Source organism: Aquarana catesbeiana, linkage group LG08, assembly GCF_042186555.1.
Source record: "Aquarana catesbeiana isolate 2022-GZ linkage group LG08, ASM4218655v1, whole genome shotgun sequence".
NCBI lineage: Eukaryota > Metazoa > Chordata > Amphibia > Anura > Ranidae > Aquarana > Aquarana catesbeiana.
This window is the reverse complement of record NC_133331.1, coordinates 153819532-153833894: the sequence shown is the minus strand read 5'-3', so window position 1 is coordinate 153833894 and position 14363 is coordinate 153819532. Positions and strand designations below refer to the sequence as shown.

At 41.2% G+C, this 14363-nt stretch overlaps 1 protein-coding gene across 1 annotated transcript in view; it reads right to left on the bottom strand.

Annotated features, from left to right (window-relative positions):
- Window positions 1–14363, bottom strand: part of ADAMTS14 (ADAM metallopeptidase with thrombospondin type 1 motif 14) — a 351673-nt gene that overhangs the window by 194117 nt on the left and 143193 nt on the right. Inside the window, exon 6 of the mRNA XM_073596577.1 lies at window positions 12275–12431. Within this exon, the coding sequence (XP_073452678.1) occupies window positions 12275–12431 (157 nt within the window). The remainder of the gene's footprint in view (window positions 1–12274; window positions 12432–14363) is intronic.

The window sequence follows — 14363 nt, the reverse complement described above, 5'->3', positions numbered from 1 at the left end:
CGGTGGGTGACAGCTGCAGCTGGGATCAGTGCTGTAGCCATCTAGGTGGGTATTAATTATTTTTTTTTAATTCTCTAAATTCTTGTTTAGGTTTACCCATCTGCAGTATACAGCCCTGTCAAAGAGCATGCTTACAGAAGGAGTAAGCACCTTTTGTCCAATTAGTTGACCTGGATAAGGTTATTGACAAAGCTTTTTTTTTTTTTTTTTACACAAAACTTCTTTGTTGAAACTTTACTTTCCTAGCAAAAAAAAAAAAAAATACAATGTAACTTTTTCTCTATTCAAGAGGAGGAAAAACACAGGGGCGGGCTGAATGGCGACTGATCATTGTGATAGCCAGTCATTGGTGATCAGGAACCAAACCTCCCGGTTCCTGATCATTAGTATGGGACCCAGGGCTCTCTGTGAAAGCCTGGTCTCTATGCTGGGAGTGCACTGTGCAGTGCGCTCCCAGCACAAATACAGGTAATCATGAATGAGGCCCCACAGTATTAAAATCCATTTCCATGAGTCCACATACTGTATATACTGTACATAAGCTCAGCAGGAAGGGGTTAATAAAGGCTTGAGTGTGCTGTCTGGCAGTGGTGTCTGGATCACAAGACTAGCTGATCAGAATTACAAAGTTCTATGCAGCCAAGACGGTACATCACACCATGTGTTTGAGGCACATTCACGGGAGAATATTTAATAGCATGGATTACATTCTGCATTTAAAATACAGCCAACTAATTGATATTACTTTTATTGCTATATTTGCACAAAAGGATAACATGAACAAGTCAACTGGTACTTGCATTGATTTTCCACAGCAATAGCTGCAGATTAAAAACATTAACATAGGAGACATGCTTAACAGTTGAGTAACCTAGAACAGAAGACACTTAACTCTGCAGCTGTGCACATCAAATAGAGAGAAGTGCAGTAATATAACATTCTCCACTGGTAACATAGTTGGCCAGTTTCCAGTACATCATAAGCTTCCTCACCAGTTACATCATCTTAGCCTTACATGCCAAGAATACACTAATATGTCACATAACAAAACTCTTGGCCAAGTGACAAAAGTAAGTTGCTAATTGTGGTTGAGTCTGATTTTCAGCTGGGCTCTGGGGTTGTAACTAGCTGAATCCAAAAAGTTAATTACGGTACCTGAATAAACAAAAAGTTTAGTTTATGGTTTTAAGCCTGTGTATCTATTCTAACTTATTAGTTCAAATGTAAATGAAAATACAACATAAAGCACATGAAAAAATGTCTTTGCCCACCTTGTAAGAGTAAGGATTGTGCATATTATTTGTGGGACACTATCAATTAAATCCAGCTTACATGTATTCTACCATACTCTTAGGACACCTATAGACACGAGATAACAGATCCGACTATTTATAGCCAATTCAGACAATTTTCCATGTCTATGGGAGGGCTACAACCCGCCAGCTGTCCAGTGGGGAAAACAGTTGATCAGACAAGTTTGACGTTATTTACCAATTGCTTAGTTCCCTCCTGATGATCTGTATTCAGCCTTCTGAATGTAGTACCCACTTAATCCCTATTCTTTCACCTAAATTTGTAAGTTTGGAAAAGTTTAATGACAGTTTTGTTAATAACATGCTCTGAGAGAAGTTGGATTATGCATGAATAACTGCTGTCTTGTCTATGGACAGATGAAAGTGGAACTAAACCACACACAATGTTTTGAAGACCCAAGAAGCTTTCGGCATAATTTGCAAATATGCACAGCATATTTGCATATTATGTCCCACCTTTTTTGCAAAGTGCCCCCCTCTAGCACTGTGATGTCTGTGTTCCCCTAGTTCAGTGATGGCAAACCTTGGCACCCCAGATGTTTTGGAACCACATTTCCCACAATGCTCATGTACTCTGCAGTGTAGTTGAGCATCATGAGAAACGTAGTTCCAAAACATCTGGGGTGCCAAGGTTCACCATCACTGCCCTAGTTGCTATATTGCCTGAGCTTACACCTTCTCTTGGTTTGTCTTCCAGGTTTGGAGTCTTTGCCCATGTTGATTGGCTGAGCTGGGACGATATTTTACTTAATCTCACCACAAAATCATGCCAACAATATACACTAAGCTGCACATGTGACAGACTGGGAGAAGTACTGAAAGAGACATATAAGGGTTGATTTACAGATAAATAGGCTGTTCACTTGGCAAGGGATTTTTTACTCTGCAAGGAAACTTTCCTTTAGTTCATGGGTGCTCAATCTGTGGCCCTCCAGCTGTTGCGGAACTACAAGTCACATCATGCCTCTGCCTTTGGGAATCATGCTTGTAACTGTGAGCCTTGCAATGTCTTATGGGACTTGTAGTTCCACAACAGCTGGAGGGCCACAGGTTGAGCACCCATGCTTTAGTTTAATGAATGAGGTAAAGCTCTGCTGAGTTCCAACATCCAATCATGTGCAAGCAAAAATACTGTTTTGATTTTCTTTGCACACGATTGGATACCCTTTGCTAAGTAAATCTTTTACCACATTCACTAAGCTAAGGGAAAATTCCCTTGCAAAGTGAACTGCCTATCCGCCTTTAGTAAACCAGCTCACAGAGTCTCTTCTGTCATAAAAGCCTACCATCAGCATTTTTTAATGTAACTTTAGTTTCGCTTTAAATCTGGTCAAGTAGGTGTTCTGATCTTTCTGCAAGAATGAATAAATACAGTATTATATTTACATTTGTTGTACATCCAAGCTGACTCCAGTTATTCTTCTGCACTCAGCACTCATACATGAGTGCTGTTATCGCTGATTTATTACCCATTAATTTGACAAGATAGCTACTAGCAGTAGCAATGCTCAGTCGAGTTTCATAACTAGATAGTATGGCATAATGAATGACTAATCTAGCAGTTCCAGCAGTGGAATTACAGTGAAAGATATTCCTGGGTGACCACACAGCAGTGGAACTTGGAAGTGGGGTCCAGGGGTAAGTATGCATTTTAAAAGCAAAGTTCCCTAATCATCACTCTACCCAGACCTAATATATTTAAATTGAATTATCAACTACATAATTTTGACTTTTCTTGGACTACACATGTGTTTCATTAAACATTATGACCAATGATTAGTCACAAAAGCCTAATCACTGATGATTATAGTAAAAGAACAGATTCGGAGGCTCCAAATAAGCCAAGAATCTATTTAAACTCTGTTTTTCAAAGAGGTTTTTAAATTTCAGTAACCCGTCTGAATACAGCATTTTCAAACAGAAGTCAAATTTACAGCTTGTAGTAAAACAAACCTACTAACCCTTCCTACCCTGAAAGTGTCCCTATAATTTTGCTACCCACATAGACTCTACAGGTCAGCCAAATGCCTGTCTAGAACAAGAGTACTTTTTTTTACGGTTTGTTTTGGCAAGAAGTAGTGGTTTTAATGACAGAGACAAAAATGGATTTGAGAGAAGTGAGATTTAAAATAAAACCACATTCTGCCAGAGTATACAGAGCAAATGTATAGAACAAAAAAAAATACAAAAAAATTAAATGACACATCAAGTGGACTACTCAGTCTAAAAAATGAACTCTCAACTTTCAAGGCTGAATATTTTTCAAAACATGTGCATTTGACTGTATGTACATACAGTACATAAACACTTTGTTGGAAAACAGCCCATGCATAAAATGGTATATAATGCCTATACTGTATGGCAATCACTACATTACAAAACTGTTTTGAAAGTGTACAACACACCCATACTCATCTACAAGTGACTATGTCACAAAAATCCTTTTGCATAATCCTTGTATCCAGTATTTCTTTCTTAGGACTGTTTCTATCAGAACATACACAATTATCCTGAGAAGCTATATGCAGTGGAACTTGGAAGTGGGGTCCAGGGGTAAGTGCTACATGCTGGGAGTGTGCCCCCGTGCCTTTAAGGAGAGGTGGGCTCCCTCCAGGCTCACCTGCCCTCTGCCTATCTATTATAATGCACGTGTTTCCACTGTGGAGGCTCTCAAAATTCAGAGTTAGTACTGCAGATCATACTGGGGTGCTGTGAAATGGCTCTGCAGCTGACGCATGTATTTGCAAATGTGTGCAAACTAAACCCCTGTTTTTAATGCATTTTGTTAGACAGGATGATTCAGTTGGTTGCAGACTGGTCGGTGAGTAGAGCTGGGAATTTTCATTGGTTTTGTTTGACATGCGTTGCCCTTCCATGTACTCTTTGCTGTAAAGGCCAGTTATAGGTGGGGACAGTGGCCAGTTGTTTGTATTATCCTGAGAAATGGGAGCTGATGTACCATTTGTCCAGATTTTACAGTTGCACAAGGATCCTCTGGGAATTAGATCATATAATGTATATTAGATGTAGGTCGAGCACTTGCTAATACTTTTTAGAATAGAAAAAAGGAGGTGTTTGTTGATTGACCCCAGCAGCATATTATGAACTATGAGAGAGTTTAGAGTATAATAAAAATCTAATCTTAATCTGTATGTATGCATGTGTGTATCTATTTATCTATCTACACACAGCAAACAAGTGTTTGTACACTCCAAAATTTGAATTATAGTACCCAGAAATTAATTTTGTGGCCTTTGCTGACTTTATCTGCCACCACTACTTTATCTACCATTGATTTTGAGTAAAAATTGTGTGGCAAGTAATTGGCTAAGCCTGGCGGCACAGTTTGAATTTTGTCAGTGGTTCAGTTGATCTCAATATTAAAAATTATAATAGCATAGGGTTATGCCTCGTACACACGTTCCGAATATCGTACGCCCGATCGTATGACCGTTCTCGCTTAATGGTCGCAAGTAGAAATTGAATAGCTAAATAAAGTCACGAAAATTCTCGTACGACGGACAAAAAAATCAGAAGTGATGTCATGTGTTGTAATGTATTTGTATTGTATTTTCAGATGACAACTATACTGACTAAACGAAAATCTTACGATCTGGAATCGTACGAGGAAAATTTTCGCGTATGTCCGATCGAATAATATCAGATGAACGGTCGTGATCGGCTGTCGAAAGTAGTGTACACACGATCCGAATATCGTACTATTCTTCCTTGGACAACTGTTTTCGTAGGATATTTGGATCGTGTATAAGGGTCATAAGGGTGAGGAAACTGGTTTTGCTTGCAACAAAGTTCTTGGATTTTGCTGTAGAGCTTTTAGAGTATGTTCAGCAAATTGTGATTATTTCAACTAGAATGGGCAGCCAATTTACAGAAGGTCCAATTGCTATAAAATAGTGCTCATATATTTTAACAAAAATTCAATTGAAAAGATCACCCCACTTCCATGTATATTCAATAACAAAAATTCTCGAATGTAATAAGGTACGCACGCTGGAAGCAGTACTACTTGGCAGTGTTGCCAAGCTACCACATTGAAATTTACTGACACAACACCCAAAATTTACTGGCACAGCCAAGTTTTTACTGTAATTTCCAAAAGTTACAGAATTACAGTTTTAAGTGCAAATTTCAGTATTTAGGCTAGTACAATATGCCATTCACAATGTGATTTAAGGTAGATATTAAAGCGGAGTTCTGCCAAAAAAAATTTTTTTTAAAAGTCAGCAGCTACAAATACTGAAGCTGCTGACTTTTAAAATATGGACACTTACCTGTCCAGGGGGCCCGCGATGTCCTCACCTGAAGCCGATCTGTCCCTCGGGTGGAGGCGCCGCCATCTTCGGTAAGGGAATCAGGAAGTGAAGCCTTGCGGCGCAGGGTACAATGCAGCCAGTATAGATCATAGTCAGTGAGGGAAGAAAGCTGTGACAAACTTAGTGCTACCAGTAGAGGGAGACCTCAGAAAAAGTGGTGTGTAGAGTATGCAACTATAAAGAGTGTGGTGACTGAACGATTGTGCATAAGATAGAAACAGGCCGGCCATTGAAGCCCTATGCTTGAATACCATAATACCATCACTGCTTTAAGGCAAAAAACATATTTCTAGGGCTGTTACTGATCAAAATTTTTGTGTTTGATTAATCTTTTTTTTTTAATTGATTAATCGACTAACTTCAAATAATTATAAAGCACATACAGATCCAACTACTTTTAGAGGATTGAGCACCGTTGTTATGGCAACGGTCGAAGCCGGACATAGCGGGTCATGGCTAGGATGTCACACGTCATAAACTCAGCCTCACCCTGCCCATAATCGCAGCCTCACCATGCCCATAATCGCAGCCTTACTAAGCCCATAATGCAGTCTCACCGTGCCCATAATCTCAGACTTACCGTGCCCATAATCGCAGCCTCACCGTTCCCATAATGCAGTCTCACCGTTCCCATAATGCAGCCTCACTGTTTCTATAATGCAGTCTCACCGTGCCCATAATCACAGCCTCATCGTGCCCATAATCGCAGCCTGACCGTGCCCATAATGCTGTCTCACCGTGCCCATAATCGCAGCTTCGCCGTACCTATAATGGCAGCCTCACTGTGCCCATAATGCAGTCTCACTGTGCCCATAATGCAGTCTCACCGTGCCCATAATCGCAGCCTCACTGTGCCCATAGTCACAGCCTCACTGTAGTCAGTGCCTGTGCCTGGATTACACAGTCTGCGGGCATCTCCCGCTGTGTGTCTTGGAGCTGAGTGTGAAAACTTTGGCCGCGCTGTGAGAAAAGTCCCGCCCTCCTCCTAGATCAGCCCGTGTGATAGACAGAACACTGCGTCATGATAGACAGAACACTGCGTCTCGTGTGATAGACAGAACACTGCGTCTCGTGTGATAGACAGAACACTGCGTCTATCACACGAGCTGATCTAGGAGGAGGGCGGGACTTTTCTCACAGTGCAGCCAAAGTTTTCACACTCAGCTCGGAGACACACAGCGGGAGATGCCTGCAGACTGTGTATGACTTATAGTGGAGGAGGAGGAGGAGGGAGCGGAGCGCTGCGCTGCAGCCACAGCTTGGCCCAAAGTGGCCCCAGGGCAGGCAGCCTACCGATCAAAAAAATCTTGATTGATCAAAAAGATTAACGATTAATCGAGGAATTTATCATTAATTTCCGCAGCCCTACATATTTCTTATTTTATTTTCAATATAGTAAGTAATTATCTCAGGGACAGGACTCAAGAGGGCAAGAATTTAGAATGGTCAGGCACACACACATGAAATTGACTCTCACAGTGACACTGACAGCAGTGTGCAGCAGCACAGATGATGAAGATGACACCTCACCGCCATGACACGTCCCCTCCTGAGTCACAGTGACAGTCTATGCCAGGTGGTCCCTTCAGTCCAAACAGCACTGACAGTCCTGCTCCCTGCTTGCCTTGCTCCCATCCCACAGACCCACACATGAGGTTCTGGCCGCTAAGCTCAACTCCCTTGCACCTTGACATCACACGACATGCTCAGGCACCGCTTACGCCAGACCTGTCCAAACACACTCTAGCAGGCAGTTTCGAGCTGTGCTTCACAGCCATTTTTTTTTGTGACAACCTTTTCCTGTCACTGGCATTTACTGGCAGGAGAAAAGTGCCCATTTTTTATTGGCTGCCAGTAAAAATACTGAGGGTTGGCAACACTGCTATTTGGTATTATAATTGACAACATTCAGTTGTATTTTCATGTTACTGTTAAAGCACTTTACTTTAAGCACTCCTCGCCCCCTTACATGCCACATTTGGCATGTCATCTTTTTTAGGGGGAGTGGGTACCTTCTTTTTATGGGATTTCCTGTCCCACTTCCTCCTTCCTCTTCTCGGCTGCCTAGGCGACTCCTCCTCTCATCCTAGGTGGCCCCTCCCTGCCAGCAATCTTCTGGGACATGTCACAGGTCCCAGAAGATTGCCTGGCCAATAGCAGAGCGCAGCGCGTCTGTGCAGTGCGTGCCCAGCCATGAAGCTGTAAGCTGTCACGACTGGGTGCCCACAGTTGCTATGACGGCGCCGTGGAGAGGAGGGGGAGAGGAGGGAGGCTCTGGACGCCCGCATAGCTGGACCATGGGACAGGTAAGTGTCTGTTTATTAAAAGTCAGCAGCTACACTTTTTGTAGCTGCTGACTTTTAATAAACTAAAAAACGGGTGGAACTCTTTAAAGGAAGCAATGCTCAATCATTCTAACACATCCATCACTGCATATGGTCAACTCCTTTTTTTTTCTTCTGAGAAAGATAGGCTTAGGGTGTCAGGTGAGGCCTGTTATACCCTTAGAAATCCTTACTGTCATTAGTCAGCATCATGCAACTTCAACAAGCCAGTTAGTAGCATTATAACATAAGGCAGCTCTGCAAGTGACATCTTTTCCAGTAGCAAGAATAAACCATGACCTATGGCCAAGCATGTCATTTATGGAATGTGGGAATACAGAATTACAGTAGCTTGCAGATCAAAGTTTAAACAAACCACCACTGTGAATTGGGGAAATGCTTCCAATAATAAATTGTCATTGAGAAGAACGTTTGTCACATTTATATCTCTCAAGTTTTACCACTCTAAAGGTCACTTTATCACTCTAAAGGTCCAGGGTTAAGAATTTCAGTTTCGCTGCTTTGTCTAACCACACTTAAAGGGGAATTAAACCCTCCTATTCTTTACGGCCATGGAAACTGCCATCTTAGCCTGTGTTTGATCTGCAGTTGACATGGTAATGCACAAGTAAAATAACACCATTTGATGGCTTGATAGTTCGATTGAGATTACAAGCAACTGTGACAATTATCATTCACAGTATGCTTTGAATGTAACGGTTTTAGGAAACAGTCAAAGCATAACTCTACTTTTGTTGAGAAAAAAGCATTCCCCTCTGGGTGATCTATGTACATTGCAAGAATTATAACAACCTTTATTGCAGATTCCTCCTACCTTTTGTTTTTCTGAAGAAATCACTGTTTGTTCCTCTGTGCTGGGTAGGTCTAATGGGAGTGGTTTCATAATTATCAGTCAGCTGTGGCAGCTGCAGAGCACTAAATAGAAAATCTGCTGGGCCTGTATCCCTTTAGACGTGTTCCTATTGGGAGTATCTCACCCAAAATGACATTTTTGTTGCAGGGTATGTCTGAAATCTGACTTGTATCTTAGGCAAACTTCTGAGAAAATTGGTGAGCTGATCACACAAGCAAGAAAATATTTTTCTGCGGTGTGTTCATTACACACTCTGTGTACAGAACAACTCCAGGTAGCCATATTTTATTGCATTTTCAGAAAATTACAGCGGCTGCAGATTGAAAAGGAAAGGTAATTTTTAAGAAAATTCAATTACAATATGACTTGTGTCGTAATTGTATACGCTATATTATTTTTTCTTTATTTGCTTTTTTTTCATCACGAAAGTGGAGTTACTCTTTAAAGTGAAATTAAACCCTTCTATCCCTTTCAGCTAAGGAAGCTGCCATCTTAGCCTCTGTTTAATTTGCAACTGCGATGATGCTGCACATGTGATTAGTTATGACACCAGCCATTTGATGGTTTGATAGTTTGGTTGAGAGCACAAGCAAACATAACAATTAGCATTCCCGGCATGCCGGGAATAAAACTCTTTTTTGAAACCATTAACTTGATGAAATTAGTTCCAATTTAAATCAAGGAGTTTAGTTTTGCTTTAACCACTTGCCAACCAGCCGCCAAAGTTATAGGTAGGTTGGCTCTCCTGCGCGAATCACTGTACCTGTAAGGTGGCTCATGCAGTTGCAGGCAGGCGCGTAGTTGCGGGCGCGCAGTCGCGCTCTCGCTCCCGCTGCGGGAGTGTGCCCGCTGGTAGGGCGGACTCGATGTCTGCTGGCGACCCGCGATCACCTAGTACAGAGGCAGAACGGGGAACTGTCTATGAAAAAAGGCGATTCCCTATTCTGACAGGGGACATGTCAGAGATCTTCTGTTCCCAGTGATCCGGAACAGTGATCTCTGCCATGTCCCAGTGAGACCATTCCCCCTACAGTTAGAACACACCCAGGGAACACACTTAACTCTTTGATCGCCCCCTAGTGTTAACCCCTTCCTTGCCAGTGTCATTTTTACATTGATCAGTGCATTTTTATAGTACTGATTAATGTAATAATGTCACTGGTCCCCAAAAAGTGTAATTTGGGTTCAGATTTCTCTGCCACAATGTCGCAGTTCTGCTAAAAATTGCAGATTGCCGCCATTACTAGTAAAAACAATAAAAAAAATAAAAGTCCCTAAAGCTATCCCATAGCTTGTAGACTTTTTGCGCAAAACCAATCAATGTACGCCTATTGCGTTTTTTTTTACCAAAAATATGTAGAAGAATATATATCAGGCTACACTGATGAATAAATGTGTTTTTTTATTTATTTATTTTTGGATATGTATTATAACAAAAAGTAAAAAAAGTTTTTTTCAAAACCGTCGCTCTTTGTTTATAGCGCAAAAAATAAAAACTGCAGAAGTGATCAAATACCACCAAAAGAAAGCTCTGTTTGTTGGAAAAAAATGTTAATTTTGTTTGGGTATAGATCGCATGACCGCGCAATTGTCAGTGCCGTATCGCAAAAAATGGCCTGGTCATTAAGGGTGTAAATCCTTCCTGGGCTGTAGTTAAACTGTTGTTTTTCTTCCCAGTTTGTTGTTTTAATGATAGTTAGAAGGCCATTACTTTGTTTTTTTTGTTTTGTTTTTATTTCTGTATAATGCTTTTTAATAACATAGTGTGTGTGCTGTAAACCCCAAGCAAACCTGTGCTTTGCGTAAGGTGGGAAAAACAACAGTTTTTTTTTAATTCCCCCTACTCTGTGTACTCTTTTTGTCTTTACTATCCCACCACTCAATGCAGCCACAGGAAATAAAGAAAATACTCTACTAGATATAAATGAGCAGGTGAATCACTCCCTGTGACAGTGCTAGGCCAATTACAGTGCTGTTGCATGGGGGGGTGACCATAGTTCAATGTAAGCTATGACTAGAAACTTATAGCTTACATAGAGTGGCTTCTTCTACTACCAGTTGCTGATCAGAGTAGTGGTGGGGCAACAGACAGCAATAAAAACTTGTCAGAAGTGTTTACATTTACCATGTCTGTCTAAAACCACAACAAAAGTTTTAGTTGGAATTGAGCATTACAGCCAGTTCACACCGCAATGCGGTGTGAAAAGGCATGTTCCATGCTCATTTTCTGCACTGCATTGAAAACACACTGCCTTTGTGATCTGCTGTGAGTGCCAATAAATTAGGGGAACCCCTAAATGCAGATCACATCTAGTTTGCGCATCTGATCGTATGGCAGCACAATACTATGCGATTTGGTGCAGAGCATTTTGAAAAAGTAGTGCATGCACTACTCTTTGTGCATTCCAGTGCAATTTGCAGTCCATTCAAATGAATGGGCTGTCAAATCGCACTGCAGGGGAATTACATATGAACGCAGACCGACCAAACCAGCACCTAAACACATGAATAACAACAATAAGACCCCTTTCATACTGGGGGCGGTTTGCAGGCGCTATTGCACTAAAAATAGCGCCTGCAAACCGACCCGAAACAGCCGCTGCTGTGTCTCCTGTGTAAAAGCCCGAGGGCTTTCACACTGGAGCGGTGCGCTAGCAGGACGGGAAAAAAAGTTCTGCTAGCAGCATCTTCAGAGTGGTGAAGGAGCGGTGTATACACCGCTCCTTCACCGCTCCTGCCCATTGAAATCAATGGGGCAGCGCGGCTATACCACCGGCAAAGCGCTTCTGCAGAGGTGCTTTGCGGTGGTTTTTAACCCTTTCTCGGCCGCTAGCGGGGCGTAAAACCGCCCTGCTAGCGGCCGAATACTGCCACTAAAATTACGGTAAATCGCCGCTAATAATAGCGGCGATTTACTGCCGAAGCACCTCCCGCCCCAGTGTGAAAGGGGGCCTAAGGGTTTCAGTAGCCGGCATGATGTGGCCAAATAAAATGCAATAACACAAACACCCTGACAGGCAGCAACACAAATATAAAGACTGGCCTGTTGTGACATATAAGCATATTAACTGGTTTTACAGGTGAAAAATAAATAATGCAGGCTCAGTGCTTGAACTGAAAAAAAAATCTAGCAAAAATTATTTTAAAAATATACTTGTTTTAAATTGACCATTGTTTGTAAATCAATTGTGTAAAAAGTGATTTGGTGAATAGTGAAAGTCCCTCTTTTAGCCAAACCATTTTCTTTAGTAGGTTATATACACTTCAGAGTCAACAAGACACACACAAAGCAATTTAGCCGGCCAACAAAACTGATCTATAACTAGCCTACAAGTATCTATCTGCACAAACAGATTAGCAATTGGTTATGTTCTCACTCTCAACCAGCATGCTGCACATACCTGGTTGACATCATACAAAATACAGTACCTTGCATACCTGCAGGACCAAAATCTTGCCTGGTGAGAAACACAGCATGATCATGGTGCTCAGCATGATCTGGATCTGAACGTTGCTGGGAATGGGCCCAACGACAAACTTGTTCAAGGCTCCTTGATGGGTTTCCACGTTCTATAAGACTGATGGACTGCAGAGAGAGTACAACAATCAGATCACATTAGAGAAATGACCTCTTTACTACAAAATGTCCAAACTTTGTATATTTTAAAATAAAGAAGCATAGTTATTATTCAGTTACAGCAAGCATTGAAATAAGCATAATTAAAGGATGGGTAACTTGAAGTGAGTCCTAATTCAGAAAAAAATGCACCAAAAATGCCATATGTTTCTAGAACAACTAGGGTTTGGAGTTTTAGGGCAGCCACAACTAAGTCCTTGAGAAAAAACAGCATCCTCTAACCTACTCTAAGCTAGATTTCCCTCCCCACCTTCATCCCAAACACAGACACACACTAGACATGTGCACTACCGAAAAATTTGTTTAGTTTCGTTATATTCGTTTTTTGTTTTTTTTCGTTTATCAGGTCATTCGTTATGATTGGCATTGCGTTACTTCGGATCATTCGTAACTTTGACTGCATTCGAATTTGTTCCGTTCCATTTGTTTACATGCAGCATTTGTTACTTTGGATAATTCGTAACTTCGGATGCATTCGTATTCGTTCCATACCATTCGTTTAGATGCGGCATTCGTAACTTCGACTGCATTTGTATTCGTTATGTTCACTAATGCCGTGTACACACGGGCGGACTTTTCAGCATCAAAGGTCCGATGGTCTTTCCGACGGACTTTTGACAGACTTTTGACAGACTTCTGATGGACTTTCGAACGAACGGACTTGGCTACACACGATCACACCAAAGTCCGATGGATTTGTACGTGATGACGTACGACCGGACTAAAATAAGGAAGTTCATAGCCAGTAGCCAATAGTTGCCCTAGCATCGGTTTTCGTCTGTCGGACTAGCATACTAGCGGATTTCTCGATAGGAACTGGGTCCGGCGAAGTTCCAGCGGAAAGATTTGAAACATGTTCCAAATCTAAAGTCCGTCTGATTTTCGACCGAAAAAGTCCACTGCAGGTCCGATGAAGCCCATACACGGTCGGATTGTCCGACGGATTTGTTCCGTCAGACCAGTCTGGTCGAAAAGTCCACCCGTGTGTACATGGCATAACAGTTACTTTACCCAATTTGAAAGGAAATTCTAATTCTAATGTAAATCTAATCTATCCCAAATTAGCTGTTATGGCGCAGAGACCTGAATAGAAGAATTACTGACTTCAGCTATTTTACCTATAATTTAATAGTTTTTTAATAATAAATAATAATAAAAACTATAATAATAGTTAATAATTTAATTATGATAGAAAATGAGAAAAACAAAATTTTCCAAATGTAATCGATTCATTAAACTTGTAGGTTGAATCGTTTTCTGTTCTAACAGATTTTGGGGTTTTCGTTCTTTCTGACAATTCGTTTTCGTATGCATTCATCAAAAGAGTCTTTCGTTCATTCTGATGCTTCTGAATGGACAAATATGCCAAATTTCGTTTGAAAACGAATTAGGAACAAAAGGAAGTGCACATGTCTCACACACACACACACACACACACACACACACACACACACACACACACACACACACACGCGCTTACTTACCTGTTTCTGATGGTGGTGGCCTCCTCTGGTGTTTATGGCCTTCTGCACAAAATCTTCTTCATTGCTGCATGTGTCATAACTTCTATAAACTTGAATGAAACTCAACAGTATCTCAAGTATAGTCCCTTTCAAATTTATAGAAAGTCACTGTGCTGGCTCATGTAGTGCTAGCAAAAATTTTGTGCAGAAGGCTATAAAAAACAGAGGAGGCTGCCCTCGAGAAAATGTAAGTAAGTACCTGGGTTTGGGGGTGGTCTAACTTGAATTGGGTTCAACTTGAAAATTATATTTAAATGCAGTGCAATGTGCCACACCAAATGTTAAGGAAAGAAAAATAACATAGTGGGGCGCTTGCTGTGAACAACAAACCTGCACATCAATGCAACACATTAAAAAA